At 43.3% G+C, this 19817-nt stretch overlaps 2 protein-coding genes across 2 annotated transcripts in view; one reads left to right on the forward strand and one right to left on the reverse strand.

Annotated features, from left to right (window-relative positions):
• Positions 1 to 19817, forward strand: part of LOC100119509 (protein vestigial) — a 397514-nt gene that overhangs the window by 199339 nt on the left and 178358 nt on the right. The window lies entirely within an intron of this gene.
• On the reverse strand, positions 1156 to 4285 carry LOC100120224 (sodium-coupled monocarboxylate transporter 2). Its single transcript, XM_008209901.3, has 8 exons — positions 3595 to 4285; positions 3188 to 3533; positions 2971 to 3125; positions 2753 to 2893; positions 2561 to 2669; positions 2235 to 2456; positions 1646 to 2142; positions 1156 to 1550 (listed from the first exon to the last, which is right to left on the reverse strand). Exons 1-8 carry the CDS (start codon positions 3630 to 3632, stop codon positions 1514 to 1516), a joined length of 1545 nt encoding a protein of 514 aa, XP_008208123.2. The 5' UTR covers positions 3633 to 4285; the 3' UTR covers positions 1156 to 1513.

A 19817-nucleotide genomic window follows, 5' to 3' on the forward strand; every position in this document is an offset into this window, starting at 1 on the left:
ACGTTACCCGACGTTCGCCAATACGTTCACGCGTCAACGTGTTACCGCTATATGTGAACGCTTATTACGCCTGCACGAACTTTGTTTATTGAAAAAGTGAAAAAAAACTATCTCAGTCGCGTTATCGTCAACCATGACTCATACAGTCACAAACAGTTATTCACGTAGAAAATAGAAGAAAACACGAAGCGTAACGTTACCCGACGTTCGCCAATACGTTCACGCGTCAACGTGTTACCGCTATATGTGAACGCTTATTACGCCTGCACGAACTTTGTTTATTGAAAAAGTGAAAAAAAACTATCTCAGTCGCGTTATCGTCAACCATGACTCATACAGTCACAAACAGTTATTCACGTAGAAAATAGAAGAAAACACGAAGCGTAATGTTACCCGACGTTCGCCAATACGTTCACGCGTCAACGTGTTATGGAAATTTTCTCCAAGAGACGTGTCTCGGACGAAAAGTATTATTGAGGATTTTTATTAAAAAGCTCGCTTATGTAGGGAATCTCAAAAAGCCGCTTACTCTCCGTGTACACGTGCGCCGCCGTAGTGAGGAATTTTTACAGGAATTTATTGCCTCGCGCAGCGGTGTTTAAGTTACATTACGCTGAACTGTTCAGCCTTACGGGACACACGCGCATACGTTCTATCGACAATGCGATCTCTCGTTCCCTTTCGCTCGTGCGAATTTCACATTATGTGCGAGCCGCGCGTTGAATGAGGCGTATAGCGTCGTTTTCATCAAACGCGGTGCGCAGGGAAAATCGGCAGCTGAAAAACCCTGCTGAAAGTAAAATTTCCCGCGCCCACGGGAGCTCGGCTGGCTTTTTATACACTTAATTAATATGGAAATTGCCGCGTGGTAGAAGGCTCCTTCCGCGAGGCCATTTGAATGTAAGAGTGATCATGCATTTTTCCGGCCCGGGAAAATTTCGTTGGGCTTTTGCAAGGAGAGCTGCGCTAGCCGAGTTCGGAGTGTGTCTATCGTCGCATTTTCGTATAATGAATTTTTATAGACATTCTCAGCTCGTAGACTGGTATTATTTTTAATTCCTTTCGAGGGTGGATCTTCTAGTCTCGTGTTCGACAGTATTTTGGATTAAATTAATGACGCTAAGATTTACGTATCACACTGCACTGTTTTTTTTTACTTAGAATTTAGATTTTTTTAAAGTATTGTTTATTTAGCTTGAATTTCTTGCATCTCGTAGTTATGAAAACATTTCTTTAGCTCTGCATGATTTTGAAATTTGGAAACTTTCTTCGCAACTTTTCCAAGTATCCTTAATAATAATATTGTTAGCGTTACACGATTACCACAGCAAAAATTGTAATTGGGCCCAAAAAATTTTCTGGCAACTCCTCTTATCATAATAAGTTATCCAGTTCTATTTTCAGGCGGATCTAGTAGATATGATTTATGCATTATATAGAATATGATATTTTAAAAACTGCTAAATTTCGTTATCTCTTCCTTCGATCAAGTGTTCTTGTTGATGAATTACATTCAAAGTTGCCTCAAAATTCTTTTTTTAGGCAAAAATCTAAAAATGATATGTTAGTATTCAGTCACGCAATTTCTACTATAAACAAATAAAGATATAATCAAAGTGTTATATAACATAAAAGTTTTTATTACCTTCGAATTAACGGAGTAATATGTTCAGGGTCGACCTTTGAAACGTCAGACTCCCCTATTAAAAGACTCGTTGATACTGCTACAACCACGGTTATAACTGATCCGAAAAAAACAAAGAATAAAAATGAGATTTTAAAAAGTATCATGGGTTCATCGTTTGGATTAACAGGTGGCGGTGTCGTAGTTTCAGAAAGAGTTTCATTTAAATGATAGGGACAATTTTTAACACTTAAAGGCAAATTTGAATAACGTAAAGTTTTATTTATGTGGCATTTAGATCCTATTACGATTATTGATATAAAAAATAAAGCTACGCAAGCGCCGGTCAATGCTCCTTTGTTTCCCACGCATGGTACGCATATACCAAGAATAAATAGACCTAAAATCGGTCCATCTACTGTTCCACGGATACTGTAAGAAATTTCTAATACTGTCTCTATATGTTCAATGACGAAAATCAAAATGATACTAATAAATCCAATAGCTATGGAAACCACCTGAAAATATTATAAAATAGATATCATTTGTTACTGTATGAGGTATGAGTATTCTATAGTAATTATAGAACTATCGGCTCAATGTTAGAAACCTTCATGATATTAGCAGCTTTGACATCTTTATTTGCATTTTTAGCTATCCATGGGTCAATGAAACCATCGTAAACAAGTCCAGATAAAGCATTAATACTAGCACTTGTTGTAGATAAAGTAGAACTTACTATGCCAGCGAGAAACATACCAGATATACCTGGTATATTCTTTGTTATATCCATAAGATAGTAGGGAACAATTTCGTCATTCTGTTGTATTAGCTTACAAAGAAAGAAAAATCATGTCAGGAATAAAATATACAGTAAGAATAGCAATAAATGCGAATTAGCTAAAAATATATTGTGAAACTTTAGATAGAACTTACTTTTGCACTTGTAGGATCACAATCATAATACTTGGTGTACATGGCAAGTCCGGTGAAGACCACGCAAATATCAATTATTATAGTACCTACTGTCTTTAGCAGTATAGCTCTGAAACAATGTAAAATAATTTTATTTTATTTTCGCTCGTATGTACAATGTAGGGTATCTCTTATCTAAATCTATACAATTACTTATTTATATCAGCTCGTGTTTTAATAGCTAAAAATCTCTGGATAAATTTTTGGCTAACGGCAAAATTGCTTACGGACGAAAATATAGTTCCTACTGTCATTGTCCAAAAGAAATTATGAACAAATGAACTCGGATTAAAACTGAAAAAATATACATACCATGACAGAAGATGTTAAATACAATTATGATTTTTTAATTATATAATATGTGATTTTACTAAAAAATTTCAAGTCTTCCTCCTTCGTTGGAAATTCTCCACATATTAAGAAATCCGCCGACGGATCTAATTCCAATAACGAGAATCGTAACTAGTCCTCCAACCGTAAATACAAACTGTATAGTATTAGTCCAAACTACAGCTTTTACTCCACCCTGAATATTAAAATCATGATTTTTCGTGTTGCATTACATCACATCGGTAAAGCGAATCTTACCATTGAAGTATAACTAACGCAAATTATGCAAAGTACAGGAGTAATTAGGTGAATACTGTATCCAGTAACTTCAGAAAATGCAACAGCCGGCACGTAGATAATAATAGGAACGTACATTATAAGAGATAGTATGTACAGAGTAGATGCAAAACTTCGAGCTCGTCTCGAGAATCGCAGTTCCAAAAATTCATACGTATTAGATACTTGTAGGTTATAAAAAACGGGCATAAAAACATAAGCTGTCATCAAGCCAGTGCAGATAGTATTAATAGTAGACAAAAAGTACTGGCATCCGTGAAAGTAAACTTCAGCAGGTATTCCCAAAAACGTTATTCCTGACAGCAAACTTCGGAAGATATTCATAAAATAACGTATGATAGAAAATGTAAATACGATTTTAGACCCACCTGACTAAAATGCTTATAGCAACAGGAACATATCCCATCGTTTTACCACCAAACAAATATTCATTGACACTATTCTGCTTACTACAAAAGCCAAAGTATATCCCAATCAGGAGACTTATTCCAAGTAAGCTGGAGAATAATAAATAATCAATTCATCCGAGTACACGTTGCTGCATGTCACCGATCGTATTTAACGTTTAATGTATACTAATAAACTTGTGACATTAAATCTTAGACTAAACTTTGTTTATTATATTTTTCGATTGTTGATATAGGAATAATAAGTGAGCAAAAATGCATAAGGGATTCAATAAAAGAAGAAAAGGGAGGTGTGTACACTACTCGAGTAGTCTGTGGGAACTAAAACGTGCTCGAGTAATTAGCCCAGCAACGCCGGTCAATCGCAGTTGATAAGCCGAAAATACAGGTAGCAAACTGCAGGGGTCATTTGAGCTCGCGATGCATTTCTACTACTCATAACAACGTAAATAAGTATAAGGTCGCGATGTTATCGTCTCAATAAGGAAAACCTTCATTGCGTGTGTGCCATATCGCTAATGAATTAAGAATGTAGTACACTGAAAAAATTGGCGTTCACCACCTTTAGTAATTTTCTACCTACATAGTATAGTTGTTGATGTTCTTCATCATTTCTTTGCAAATATTCACGTCTGCTCTCTTATCACGCATACCTTACAACTCAGAATTAGCCTACTCAACTCTCTATGTACTGAGAGTGCAAAAATTTAGAAAAAAGTACTTTTTTAAAAGTTTTGATAAAGCTCACGTCATTAATGTACGAATAAAAATATAGGCTCAAATTGCTTTAATCTCCCGCAAAACTTCATCAAGGAAACAGTATCCGCTCCTCCGCTTCTGATGACGAGCTGCAAGCTGTCTACTTCCAGGCAGAACCGATACTCAAGTTTTCAAAATTATTGTAGCGAAGCCGTACAACTTGCAAATGCTCTAAAGTTACGGAAAGCTGCTTTATTTTACAGGTCCGTAGGAGAGTTTGCCTCGTCTGGTCGTCGTCGCATTTTCGAAAATTCCAGCTCAAACTAAACTTTCCTATAAGCTTTCATTATGCGGTTTACGCACAGATGCAGCCTATAATACTCTCCTCTCGACTCTTCCTCGAAAAATCGAACCCACAACAGTTTGACGAGATGAGCATTAGCATAATATGTAATTAAAACCAGTTAATTCCCGAGCTGAAAGAGCCGTGCGCGTTTTCGCTTCATCCCGTTAATGACATGGTGGGTACAGCGATTCCATTCGCGAGAACCTATATAGTGACAAACAACAAAGCGCAAAAAAGTGGCGGACTTTCGTATTTCATAAATATGCATTTTTCGCTTAATCGAGCAGTTTCCTCGTATCGCCCATAAACGTTTGAATATTAAAATCGATATCAATTAGGGTGCACTTAATCGTGCTTCCTATAATTTACAAATGTCCGTTCTCGCATAGGCTGTTTTATGTTTAGTTATTCAAGAAAATCGCACGTACGCAATGCAAAAAGGAATTTCGAATCGCACCAAAAATTCATTGTCAATCATTTTCATTTTTCGTTCGCTCATCCAGGCCAAACTTTTCAAACGAGCTTGTATATGTATTTCTGACTCGCATACACGTTACGATCCCCTCTTTCCTTGTATAAATAATCTCGCAGACCGGCAGACTGCAACGAAGCCCACGATAAATTTTTCGCAACTCCACGACTCAGCAATCTCGAATAAGCACGATTTCCGCCAGCTAGCTCGCTCCCCATAAAACCGACGACTTGCCGTGTTCCCAAAGAACTTTTTCCCCCGGTTCGCGTTCGCCCGCTCGTATTTTTTTTCTTTTTTCACGAATGCAAAAAGAACAACGGTGCTCGCACGCACTTTGTTCTCTCTTATCAAGGTTGCAAGTATGGCGCAGAAAAAAATTTCCCAGCGCGCGACCCTCGCCGTCCGAATTCAAGAAATCACGGAACACCCTCTTCTATTCGCGCTCTTTGAACTCTCGCGTGCGCGCAAGATGCGCTCTCTCAGCGTGGCAGGCAAAATGAAAAACAGGAGTAGCGAGTGCAAAGGAATAGAACGAGAGAGAAGGACTAACGCGTAAAAGGAACGACGAGCGGCTCGCAATTACACAAATGCGAGTGCGGACATTTACATAGAAATATGACAACGCGGCCGGGCGCGTGGGCGGGTGTATTATGGCGCGCGTCGCTCTGTGAACATTGTAATAAATACGCGCGGGGAAGACAAAGTCGACTATACGTACACGGGCCGTCCTATTCCTCGTATGGCGCGCGTCGAACGCATCCACCCCCGATATACGCGCATATAGTAGGTATATGCGTCAGTCGGTTGCCGGTGAACGACGACGGCTGCTGCAGCTGGGAGGAGAGATAGGGTGCAGTGTACTCTTCATATATAGGCGTATTACACAGGCGGATGAAGGAAAAAAATGAGAGATGAGGGTCTATAGCCGAGGCGGGGAGATACTTGATTAATTGACTGTTATCCCCGTCTTCTCTATAGTCTAGCTGCTGGTACGCGGTAATTAGTAATGCTGTATACAAAATATGCTAGCTGTATATAGGTCTATTCGGCGTACGCGTATAGGTAAGCAGTAAGTATACATCTATGTCGATACTTATACCGTGGAAATATCACAGAACAAGCAGCTGTCGTGAAGTACTTACCACGCGGGAAAGTTTCCGGCATACCTATAACTGTTGTGCTTGGTATAAAAATAAAACGCCTCTATGAATAATAGATTGACGGCTATAAATATACAGTTAACGTTTCAAAAGCTCCGCGCGCAAAGTTCGCCAGCAGTTTATAAATGCGCGCGAAAGTTAATTTATGGTAAGAACACGTGACACGATTCGAGGATCGCTCGTTATAAATATAAAAATTTGTACTAATCATCGCATCCACACCTCTTCATTAATACCCTTCCAGAGGAGAGGATGAAAAAACAAAGAGCGTCGTACAGCAGTAGCTCATTTATTTCAAGTCAACATGGACAAGCGCACGCGCGCGCAGTACAGGGAGAGCCACACCGCGAGAGATCGTTTGTTGCACGTACTCTGCTCTACAATGTATACAAACAGAGAAATCGAGAGTGACTGCTCGGCTCGACAAGGAGGCCGCGGAGAATGACGGAGAAAGAAAAGCGCGCACAACACGTCGCGAGAGCGAGGGAGCACGTCGAGCTTGCGCTATGTATATGTTTTCCGTCGCTGCATGAGTCACTGGTCCTGTGTAGGTGTGTCCGTATGTGTGTGCGGAAGCGGGTGGAGATAGGCCAGAAACTCACTCTCTGCACGTCTCGGGAAGCACGGCTCGGCGAGCAGCGGCTCTACACTACTGCATATACAGCGCAGACTCTATTCTTTTTCGTCATGTTTCTTTCTCTCTTTCGCGTTTCGCGAGCGCGTCCTCGTGTCCCTGACTCAAATCCACAGGGCGCCGAACCAGACGCGCCGCGCTTCTGCAGCAGCGGATCTCGATGGATGCGTGCCAGAGATTTATGTATTGTAGAGGTGTATGTATATGTATATGTATCCGCCGCAAGCACTCGCGGAAAGAGAGAGTGCGAAGATACATGGACAGCAGCTTTCCTACGCTGCTGAGAGATATAATACATTGTTGGAGCGAGCGTTTCGAATACTTGGCAAAAAATGCATCGGCAATCTATAACTATAATAGGCTTCCGCTGCTTTCAATTATTGTGACGTTTTCGTCTAAAGTTCGCAAAAATATTTTGAAAAAAAAACCTCACATTCCAAATAGTGACGCACGCGTCAGCCCTCGACTGCGAGTATTCGAAATTGAGACTTTAAAAGGCTGTCTCCTTGCCAATGTACGTATAGAGCTATCCTGCTCGTATCGCAAACACAACGTGCGCGACGGCATTTCGCACCGCTCGCTCGCGCACATCATGAATCGTCTTCATTTATTATTATCTCGCGCGTCTGTCTGGTTTGCATAATATATCAAGGTGCTGGCGTATTACGCCGGTGTTTCTCCACGGTGCACTTGGCGAACCAATCGTTTCTTCTCTTTCTCCCTCTCTCTCTCAATCCCTTGACGAAACAGCTGCCTCCGCGTAGAAAGGCGCACGGTATAGGTAGTTGCACGCACTGTACCACTGCCGTCGGATTTCCGGCGACGAGCGCCGTTTCAAAGTTTCCTCCCCGTCGTGTCATCGTCGCGCGGCTCTGCGGAACTTGGAAAGTTTATTCGAATCTCGTTTTGCATCATCAGGGGGGCGGCTGCCGTCGACGCTGGCTGCAGCGCTATGGGCAAAAAGGAAAGGTTGCTTTAGTTGTGTAAGCATCCACACGCCGCAGAGAGAAAGAGAGATAGAGAGCAGAGATGGGATGCGAGCTAGCAAGTGAAGTAATGAGTAAACATCTCTTATTACATGCTGAGGAGTTCGGGCGTGGAGGCCTCATAATGTGTATATACTCGTTAAATTCGAGCTAGCGAGCTCCGGCTGCTGCTGGCACCGCAAAGTTTGCGCGGAGACCCGGCGAATGCGTCCCTGGATGGACGGGTCTTCCCGTGATAAACACGTTCCCTACATTTGGGAATAATTTGCGGGGCTTTCGTATACCTATAGAACCGCTCCCGCGCTTTCTACGAGTCTGCATAGGTGTGTGTGTGCGAGTTTTCGCGCGCCGCGGGCTGCACAGCTGCCTGCGCAACCGACGCCGCCGCGGCGGGCTTATAATATAGGGAATGACGACGAGCGCCGGAAGTATTCCTGTGTAAGAACAACGGGTCCCGTAAGTTTCCAAGTTCTGAGCTCAATCTGATGATAAAGACTTTCTTGGGGGGAAATTCGTTCATTGTTTCGGAAAGCTCGGGCGAAACTGTTGATTATTATTAGTTTTTAAGCCTCTATAACAATCAGTGTAGTAACGAGTAGAAGATAAATACTATAGTTGACTCATTGTTTCATACTGTGCGAGAATTTTGCGACTTCCAAGTTTATGTGCGAAAAGATTTTAAACGAAAGTGACTGAATAACGAAATCCGCCTTATAAGAATTTGGAATTTTGAAAAATATGCAATCACCCGAACGTCATTACATGTGACGACGAGAACTCGCTGAAGAAATGACAGTTTTACTATGTCGTAAAATCTCGGCTCACAAAATTTTAAAGAGATCAATTCAAGCAAGTGGTAAAATTTCCCTAAAATGAATTCATAAAAGTTAACGCATTACGAAGTACAATCTAATGTTTTCATTCTTCCCTACGAAGACTCCGCGATTTTTTAATAACTCAAGAATGTTTCAAGTGTATGGCTGTTATTTTTTATCTACTAGAGTATCTTGTTGACAAATTTGACAGATATTTATCGTCTTCGTTCGCGGCATAAACTTCCGGGAAAATATAAGATTCTCACACATTTTTTCTCCCCCTGGATAGAATGAAAATCGGTGATCATTTGTATAAGTAAATAGGCGGTTTCGTCGCGCGAAGAACTGCTTCTGGCTCCTAAGTACCGAAAAGTACAGCAGTTGTCCCCTTCAAGAGAAAAACGTCGCTTCTAACCCGTCACATCCACGCCATCCTCTTAAGTTTCTTTATCTGCGCTATCAGCATCTTTTTAAGGTCCAATTTTTCACCACTTCCGATTGTGAAAACATGAAGGACCGAGCCCTTTGTTTCTGTCAGCTTACTCAGCATTTGACTAATGGATCGACAATCGATGTATAGGTACGTACATTTCTACAGAGATGAATCGAAAATAATTTTCGGAACAGGTTTTTCTCAATCGATGCTATGTATAGCTATAATTATTGTACTTGCAAAAAAACGTAACGATACCTTGGGAAAAAAATTGGTAGAAAGGAGTCGCTCAGTCATCGACCGCAGCGCGAGTAATTTGAAACAAAAGTGCAAGTCACAAAACAACAATTCAACTCCAAAACGGGGATGCAGCCGCTGTCAAGCTTCATAATTTTTCCCTATCGCTTGCTGGCTTTTAAATTCACATTGTTAATGCGGGCGGCTTTATACGCTCGGCTACTAACGACAGCTGAAGAACTTGATTAATTGTACTTCAGTATGGCTATAGACAAACGACGTTTCGATTATTTGTAGGCGTATCTTTAGATCTCCTCGTGACTTTTAATTCCACTGGCGATTTCTTCGAAACTTACAGATTTTTTGTGGCAACATAGATCGATTATCTATATGAATTTTTTTTGGCTGACAGTCGACATTATTAATAGCAATATCTATGAAGTCGAAAACAACTTGGCAAGATCTTGATAGCGGCTTACTATATGTGCGTTTAATTTCAAAAAAGTTTAATTCAACTTTTAATATTATAATTTGAGTACAGCTGTGTAAGCTGGAATTTTACGATCTACTACGCGCATTAATGAGAAACGAAAAGTATGGGTAACTATAATCGATATCCCCCTCTAGTTCAAGAGCGAGTGCTCGCGGCGTTTTGTAGAGCAAAGATGAAACTTTTGAAACATCGCTTCAAACCAGGAATTTAATTTATTTAATTTGAAATTTACGTCTGATCTACTTAAAGAACACGAAAGTCACTAACGGATATTAAAAAAGTATTAAATACTTCTTGGCAAGTTTGTTTCCTCGCAATCAATACAATACGACTTATACTTTTTAATAGACTTTAAACACACGTTGCATATATATCTCGATGCAAAAAGTTTTTTCATATGCCATCGAACTGATGGAAAAGTCTTGCGCAGAAAAATATCGAATTCGTATTTTTATTTCACAAAGTGTTTGTAGCAACATATACAAATGCAATATTCCGAGGTAACGTCGAAATACATAAAGTGTCAAAATGACATTTGAAAGTGACCGTAAATGTCATCTCGTAGTAAACACTTTTTACACCCTCATAAATTACAGGGCCCGAAATTGCATTAGTCCGTGTGGACCGAGTATAAGAAGAAAGAGACATAATGATCGTCCACATAGATAAATTGTAATGTTTCTCTATACGGTTCAGTGGTTGATAAGTATACGTCATGGGCTCTGGTATAAACAGCGCAGCCGCAGACCTTGATAAATTATTTCTCGTAACAGTGAACGCATGCGAAAAAAAATATTATTTCAGGCGCAAAGATGCGAGGATAAAATTTTGAATTTCCGAGCAGAGGAACAGAGAGAAAGTTCGTATAAATACGAGCTTAATAAGAGAATCGAAGGGAAGCCCTCGCAAGACTTCTCAATCAATACCTTATTTGCTTCGACCTAGCCTGCCAGTCATATCCAGCGGAGAAATGTATGCATTCCATCCAGCGCGACAATGCCACCGTTGACAGCTCGGAGTAGCGCAAAAAATTACGACGAATATCTCGAAAGCCGGCCGCGTCGCAGGGAAAAATATGTTGACTTTCAATTTAGCCGCGCTTGAAACGAACAAGTCCGTAATACGGGAATTTCTCTCCTCCAAAACAGCCTGTAGGGCAGCGCGCTCTACACATCCACAGAGGCTGGTACGAACGTATCTGTACCTATACATACGTGGCTCGAGCCACAGCTCGAATAAGGAGAACACGGCTCGACAGCTCGGACAATACTTGCGAGTCGCGGCGCAATCAGTTGGCTTTAACCACAACACGAGTACAATGGGCTATAAAACGAATTTTTCGCCTTTGCCGTTTGGAACGTGACGGCGAGGGACTCGCTGACTTTCTATGTCGTGTAAGCTGTGTGTGTGTGTGTGTGTGTGTCAATCAACTCGGCGTGCCACATGTGTGCGAGCGCCAGCACACGACTTTTAAAATCACGATTCCCAGGGAGGTATGTACCTGGACGCGCACACGCTTCTGCCCTATAGGTAAATAATTGTATGCTATGCAAATATACATATTTTATGTGTCCCGCCTCTCGGCAAACACGAATCTGGATCAAAATATTGCGGTTCGGGCCCGATGGACCGACTTGGAGTTGGATTTGTGTGTCGTGTGTCCCCGTGGTGAGCCGGAGAATGTGGGACGTTGGCAACTTTTACGATAAGTAAACTTCTGCAGCAGCTAGACAAATACATTTGCAGGCTGTGGATTTGATTTCGCGATTTTTCGAGGGTGAGTAGATATTTATGAAATTCGAGTGATGCATTAAATTATTCAGTTTAACTCGTACATTTTATGATCAATATCGACTCTATTGCTCGCTGGGAGGTGAATTCGTTTTTGAGAACATTGTGAAACAATCGCTCTATTATTGAAATATCATAAAATTATACGACCGAGCTTGATCTATACATATACGATCGTAAATTTTGATGTTGTTCGGCGGCGGATTCTCATCAAAATATGCAAATTCATTTTGTCGTTTAATTTACAGCTCCGCGTGAATAAATCGCCTGCGTACAATTTCTTAATTAGTGTATTCAAATTAATATATTCATTATATTGCGCACGAAAAGGCTGTAATGTGAAATATTAATTTGCGTTTCAAGAATTAAATGTATAAAAATGCTTTCTTCGCTCTCCTCATCTCATTGAATCCAAACAAAAGCAGCGAGTGATTTAAGGTACCTTGCATATCCTATGCATATTCAGGCGATTCGCGTCCAGCAGTACGAAGCGTAGGCGAGGCGGTCTGCGCAGGATTACATCCTCAAGAAGCCAAAAACCAATGCAGATTCTTGCAAATTCGTCGCTCTAATCTCGATGCTCGAACAGTGGAGGGCAAATTTCAATAAGCTTCTCATTCAGCGAGACATTTTTCAAGGCGTGTATACCTAAAATGCTTTACACCTTCCTTCCAATTTACGAATCGTATTATATCAGCTGTGTATAAATATGTAAGCTTTGATATAACTATATCTATTAAATTGAATCGCTAACACATACGCAGCGCGAAAACAAAGGGACATAAAGTTTCCGCGCCTCTTTGTATTCACCCCGAACGCGAATCCATTTCAGCCCACGTCTTTGCTCATTTTCACGTGCTCAAGAGCTGGGACCCACGCGACACTTGGTCGGTCCATATTGTAATACAGTCGTTCGAAAAAAAAGCCATTACCCGCGTTAGTCACGTTTACACATTTGTTATTTCAAAAATCTCTCTGTTCCTTTCGCCTGTGCAATCGCTCGCAAAATAAAGTACATATTGACAATGCAAACATACGGAGCCGCGCACGCGCACGGACTGTCTCGTGACATTTTTGTTTACCTTGCGATCGAGCGATGGCACACGATCGCAATTATCGGATTGAATAAAAGCAGTCTCCGCGCGCGTTCTGCTGTTTTTTTTTTCCTTTTTTCCAGCAGTTTCTATAGAAACGGTCTTGCAAACCTCTTTCGTATGCAGCGCACCGAGAGAGCGGAGGTCAGCCACTGTGAAATTTGAAATAAACAGAATTTACGGTCTTGATCTTCATAAATTGAACGTCTTTCTCGCTCAGCTACCGTGAAAGCTCTCGAATAGATTCCTTATTCTCTCCGTCAAAAATGCCCTTTTATATTCGGTCGCGAAAAATATGTGCAAAATCATCGCAAGCGTCGCTGATTCTGTCAGATTCAATTTCGCCGCGAAATAATCAACGAATACGTCTCGTTCATCTCATTCCGCGATATTTGTTTGCGTATTATTTTCCAACGCGTTCACTGGCAATCATGTCGCGCGACAATTTACGGCGGAAGTATTGTTGAAACTAGCTGTCATAAAAGTGGTGGTTCGCGGAAAAATTTCGAGCGAACGACGAGAGGGAGAGTGGAAAAGAGCGCGCAGTTTTAATTGCGCGCGGTCGCGAGCTCGACGGAAAATAAGCGAAACCGACGGACAAAACATTGCATTTATTATAGAGAGAATCTGACAGTGGCGCGCGACAGCGGCAGCGGCGCTGCAGTATACGCGTCGCGACGACGCGTATATAGCTGCCCAGAGGGGAGAAGCGCGAATGAAGTGACAAAGTGCAATAATTGGTGTCATACGTCTTCCGTAATTGTCCCTAATAACGTTTCTAATTAACGCTCTGAAGTTTGCGGAAATAACGACGGCTGACTATAGCACCTAGAATCAAGTCAATTAATCTAACGGCAAGACAGCTTTCGACGAAAAGTTTTGTTGCCTAAGTTGTAAGCGCTCGCCGATCAGTCGCGATGCTAAGAGGATCGTTACACTCGATATGCAGAGTCCAATCGAAATCGATAATAATATTTCTATCAATTCAAAAGTACATAGCCGCGTCCGCATGCGAAAATCGATATACGGCCCGTAAACTCCCCTTCGATGCGTATAAATTCCCGTATTTGCGCAATTTGAAACTCCTAAACTTCGTATGTCAGCGTTATTCCGCACAATGAAAGGACCATTTCAAGCACACGCGAGCTTGCGAGCGGGCGTTTTCATAATTTATTGTAGCGCCGTTTATCAATATTTTATTCAGCTGCGGAAACGTTCGCTCGCTTGCGCGCAGATAGCAAACGCCCGCCGTTCTCGGGCCCATTCAAGCGACGCCGAACAAAATGTTCAGGCAACTCGCTTTGGCTCCGACGCCGTTGCTCTCTTTTTCCTCCCTCTCTCTCTCTCTCTCTCTCTCTCTCTCTCTCTCTCTCTCTCTCTCTCTCTCTCTCGTTAGTTTCGTGCGAACCGCTCTGAAGGGAAGTGTTTTTAATGCGGATTATTTCGTTGTTTTGCCGCGGACAATTCGCGCGAGCTAGCCTGTTGTAAAAAGCGGGCGCGCGAGATATATATATTTTTTTATAGAAAAATTGTCCGCGCGAATGACTGGAATATATTATTTATCTATAATATTTATTTATAAAACTGTGTTGCGTTTAAATTTCGCGCGTTTCGAAATTCTGAATGCCCGAGTACAATTGAGATAATTCTCGAGCCCAACTACACTCGTCGGGGTTGGAGATTGAAAACCGCGTCACGAGTACGCGTTTATTGTGCGAAATTTAGCGTGGATTTTTGTAATGTCGGAGGCGCACGAAATGTTTACGCGTAGAGCATGAAAATGTCGCTTTGGCGCTAGAAAAGTATTTCACGAAGCATGAGATCGACTCGATAAATTTTTAAATAATACGAAGCCTGCGCAATTAGCCGCGGATAGTTTTATTTCTCCGAGAAGCTAAGAGGCTTTCCAGTTAACGAGAAAACTTACAAGGCAAATTCCACCTCGAATTATAGGTAATTGCACTGAGAAACTTGTATATTTTCGTATAATACAATCATCAGCAGCAAAACATTCTGTATAATTTACGATAAGCAGTCGACGTGTACCGTTATCCCGGAAGCCCTCGCAACAAAGGAAACCCGAAAAGAAAGTCATTGCCGCTATCGGCGTGTCTAATTCCTCACCCTACCCATAATTGTTAATACACCTTTCCTCGGACAAAAGTATAGCTATATACCTACTAGCCCTTACCCTCGCATCTCTCCTTTTATTCTCACGCTCTCCATATATCTTTCTTTATTTCGCCGTCTCTCCCTCAGCACCTTCCGATCTCCTCCTCGAGCCCTTTCCGCAGAAACGACGACGGCGCGGACTACGAAGAGGAGAAGGACGGAAAGCTCGCTCGCACACCAAGCGCGCGCGAGTTTTTCGGTGAAAAGCGTATAGGCCGGTGCGTGAAAGCGAGCCGGAAATATCGAGCGCAGTGGACGGGGCAGAATTACGAGGCTGCACCTTCCGCCGGAATTGGCGAGGGCCGCCGCCGCCGCGAAGCCAGCTCCGACCTTCGAGCTTCGTTTTCAACCCCCGTGTGATTTAGCGGCTGCGCTGGGAGGACGAGGACTTTTTTCCGATCGCATCTTTTTCATTCGCGTCGTCGCTAAAATCTAGCCAGCTACGGGCTTTTCCTACCTTTTATGCTTTGTGCGCGCAGCCGGGGGATGGCTTAGGAATCTTTTTGGTATGAAATGGATTCGAGCTATATTATACGCGAAGGCGCTCGCGAGTCTTTGCTATTGGCTTATACGCGTGTTCGCTGGCTCTCTCTCTCTGTCTCTCTCTCTCTCTTTCTTTCTCTCTCTCTCTCTCTCTCTCTCTCTCTCTTTCTTTCTCTCTCTCTCTCTCTCTCTCTCTCTCTCTCTCTCTCTCGCTCTCTCTCTCTCTCTCTCTCTCTCTCTCTCTCTCTCTCTCTCTCTCTCTCTCTCTCTCAAAGCCGGGACGAGTCCATATGATTAAGACTTCAATATTCAGCAGTAGACCTTTTCTCCGAGCAGACGTGGAGCTTTTTTAGCTTCTTTCGTCAGCAGCTCCGTACCGTTCCGTGGAGGATATGCTAGCTCGTTCAATAAATATTGCAATAAAATTGTAGATCGAGTCGACTTTTTTCCGACGGCTTTGAACGTGGCGCGAGGTACAATTCGACTGCTCGCTTTTATCGCGACGCTATATGCGCGCGCAGCTCGGATTTCATATGGGATTTCTAAATCACGTCCAACTTGCTCCTCCTCTCCGATCTTATCCCTCGGAGATTAAATTTCTTTCGCTTAAAATTTCATATATTCCTCGATATAGCGGAAGAATTTTTCACGGAAAGTACATAAATCGATGCCTCATTTTCGTGGAGCTTTGAAGTAGACTTTCGCTCAGCGGCACGCGCGAGTTGGATCCCTGATTATAGATATACTTGAACGAATCGCGAAATCTGAAAATAATATTTTTTCCCCGCGATTACGAATTCATCGCATCGGAAAAATATACTCACCCACCGTCGAATGTTCCGACAATAATGCCGATTATCCCCCTATAGGAAAAGAAGAGTTGCACATAGCCAGTTGCGAGCCCTTTCCATCGATTTATTTACCAGCGTGTCCAGCGACTGCTTCACTCCTCTCAGCTCTGCACGCTTTGCCATTCAAAGTCAAAAACTCAATCACACGCTCATTGAACCCGCGTTCGATTACCGTCGCTCTCTTTGCTTCACTCCAGCGCACGAAATACACAGAGAGCGAAAAACTAGTCTGGGAAAAGCATCTCGGAATCCGGCGGTGGCGGCGGCGCGCTCAATTCTGAAAACACGCAAACTCTCAAACTGTCGGCTAGCATCGATTCTTAACGCGGCTCTCTCCCTCTCTTTCTCGCTCCTCCAAGTTCCACAATTAAATTATCCCCCGCGCGAACGCGACCGCAGTATATAGCCGCGGAATTGGCCCCACCTCAATCCGCGTACTACATAAGTACTTAATAAGGTTCCCGGGAATTATATGGCGCACGAATCGGCAAAACTCGCGATATATGCGGCCGAGACAGCAGCAGCAGCAGGCAAATGCCGAGTATTTCCGACGGCTTTGAATTAATTATAATCACGCGCGCGGGGATGCCGAGCGCCGATGCTCTGGCTGTGTATATGTATAGCAGATACCTTTCCTCCGACTACTGCGCGATACCTCTATCAATGATTCAAGCTCGAGTTGGGCGAGACTGTAGTATATATATATATATATATATATATATATATATATATATATATATATATATATATATATATATATATATGCCGAGCGCTGTACTGTGGCAAGCATCACGAGCATGACGCGGTGTAATTCGCGGATGCGCCACCGGGGAGCATATCCGCTCGATAAGATTCGGCGCTTTGTAATCAATCCCTCTCCTTCCGCTAAGGCTGATCCTCCCTTTAGTCTCGGGAAAGAGAGCTTTACAGATTCTGCGCTACTTCTTCCCCGCAATTTCAGCGATACTGCGCGACTCCGAACGACGAGAGGACGAAACTGAAGAGTCGCGGCGCACTGTATCGAGGGGACAGAGCACAATGACGCTACGGCGCTTTGTATGCATGAAAGAACTTTCTAATAATTTGTATGGCTATTATTTCTGCGGCTCTGGTTTAATGGGCCGCCCTCTCGCTCCTACACTCTGTGCCAATAGATTTCCGTGTAATTGCGCGTTTCCGCGATGACGGACGACGACGCGGGGGTGTATAGATCGGTGCGCGGGTAGCGGCTATACGTTCTCAGTATGTATATAGAATATATATAAAGACGCGAGGAAGAGATCCATTATCGGGGCCGTCGCTCGAGCGTACATAGATATAGAGCTCGCGTACGTACGCGCAACTGTATCGGCTTCGCAAAGCTGTTTTTGCCAAGTTTAATCGCGCGGATGAGCTTTCGATTTACGAGCTCGCGATTGACTTGCGGCTGCAGCTCCGGCTCTTTAGAGAAACGGAGTCGTCGCCGTCGTGAAGTCTTTCCCGTGTGTGTGTCATGCCGACTGCACGTATCGCGAGCTCGCGCTCTGCGGTCATGTTTTATTTATCGCGCCTGTGAGGAGATCTGCCGCGGAACGCGGAGCGATTTTCGAAGTGAGTGAATGCGCGAGGGCAAAAGCGGTTTTATACGCACTTGCGATAAACAATGCAGGGGCTTGAAAGATGCGATACGGTTTGTGAGGAAATACGCTGCTGTGTATCTGTAGATGCTGCTCGTTTGCAAAATGTAAACTCGCCGATGATGATGCAGCAAGTTTGAGTAAATATTTTCCCGTGATATTATTTTAGCGCAAATGTATACTTTATACTCATCTCGGGCGGTTAACTCTGCGCGGGACTAACCGGCGCGCGTAATTTTTTCTCTTCGAAACGAAGTTTCTCTCGTCACTTCATCGTCGCTACTGGAAATTGCACTTTGATAAAAATGCTAAAGCCAGCGGTTTTTTATCTTTCGTCGCGGCGGCTGTGGAAGCGGCGGCGCCCCCTCAGACCAAGGCCAACGTGATTACTTACGGTTCAATTTGTCTTTGAATCGAGAAAATCTGCGGTAAATCCCTTTAATTTCTCCTACAAGAAGTTTGCGTCGATTTCTTTGCTGATTCGTGGCGGAAAAAAGCACGAACGCTCTCGTTGAAATTTTTATGAATCGCTTGTTACTATTTTATCACAAGATGCAAAATTAAAGGGGAGCCTCTGATGACGAGAAGGAAAACGGTAACTCGCGGCGACGCGCACAAGCCGAATATTTGTCGGTGCGTCCGACAAAAAAATCACTCAGCAAGCTGCAACAGGGACTTTTTCCTCGAGCGTTTAATTGCCCCCGAGAAATGAGATCGTGAGTTATGGGCGGCACTAAATCGAGGGTGAATTATAATGAACGCCAAAATGCCGCCGCTGTAGCATAGGAGTCGTGGCTCCTGCTATTTTTAGCCGTTTGGCCATTAAAATGACTCTCCGATCGAAGTCAAAAATATCATAACTTGTACGTCGACTGTTCGACGAGAGATTAGCCAGGAGGAGAAAAACAGTCCGAAAGAATGTCGGCGGAGAAGCACGCGGAGCAGCGCTTTATTACCATTGAGTGCAAGCTGCATTCATGTCGCTTCTCGAGTCGGAAATTAACGCAGCGTAAAAAACAAAAGAAAGGAAGAAAAAAACAAACAGTAAGAGCAGCCGTAGCAGTAGCGTAGAAAACCTCGGAAGAAACAAACGCGCACGGGAGGGACGAGTTCTTTGAGTATTCGCTACAAATCCCGAGGCATCCTGTTCTTATTTTAGTCGAGGCAAGATAAAAAAGAGAAGCGAGACAGATAGAGCGAGGGGGGAGGGGGAGAAGCCTGTCTTACCGACCTTGAGGGTGCGGAAAGATTTACTGCCAAAAGTGGCCGAAACGAAGGACAGATACGGAGTGAGAGAGCGAGAGAGTGTAGATTGCGCGCAAGAGTCAAACGCGAGGGAGACATCAGCAGCGCGTCGCACAGCCGGATAAAAAGAGGATGAGCGCGCGAGGAAGAGTGAAGCGGCAGAGAGAAGATTAAGTTTTCGAGGGAGACCAAAATTAAATCCATTGTGAGCCTTTGAGAGCGAGAGATAGAGCAGTCTATATAGACTTCGAACAAGAGGAATGGCAGACGATAGGCCAGAGGGGCACTACTTATACACCCGACGACGATGGCGACAGCTGCCAGGGCTGGGTAGGATCGAGAGACACAGCGCCGGTGCAAGCGGTGGAGGGACTAAGCCGATCGGCGAAAATCCGGCGGCGGTGCGACGCTAAGTGCACGAGAGACTCTCTCTCTCTCTCTCTCTCTCTCTCTCTCTCTCTCTGTCTCCCTTGTATACGCGATTTTCCTGATGCGCGTAGAGCGCCCGCCGCCGCCGTCCGGCAGCAAGAGCCGAGAGGCAGGTATTGTCGAATATTTATGTAAATACGGGAAGGGTCGCGCCCGACGGGGCTTATACTCTTTTTTTACTTCACAGTAGAGAGAGAATATCAAGTGGCCAAAGTGGATTCGGATGGT

The sequence above is a fragment of the Nasonia vitripennis genome, chromosome 4 (genome assembly GCF_009193385.2).
Source record: "Nasonia vitripennis strain AsymCx chromosome 4, Nvit_psr_1.1, whole genome shotgun sequence".
NCBI classification, from domain to species: domain Eukaryota; kingdom Metazoa; phylum Arthropoda; class Insecta; order Hymenoptera; family Pteromalidae; genus Nasonia; species Nasonia vitripennis.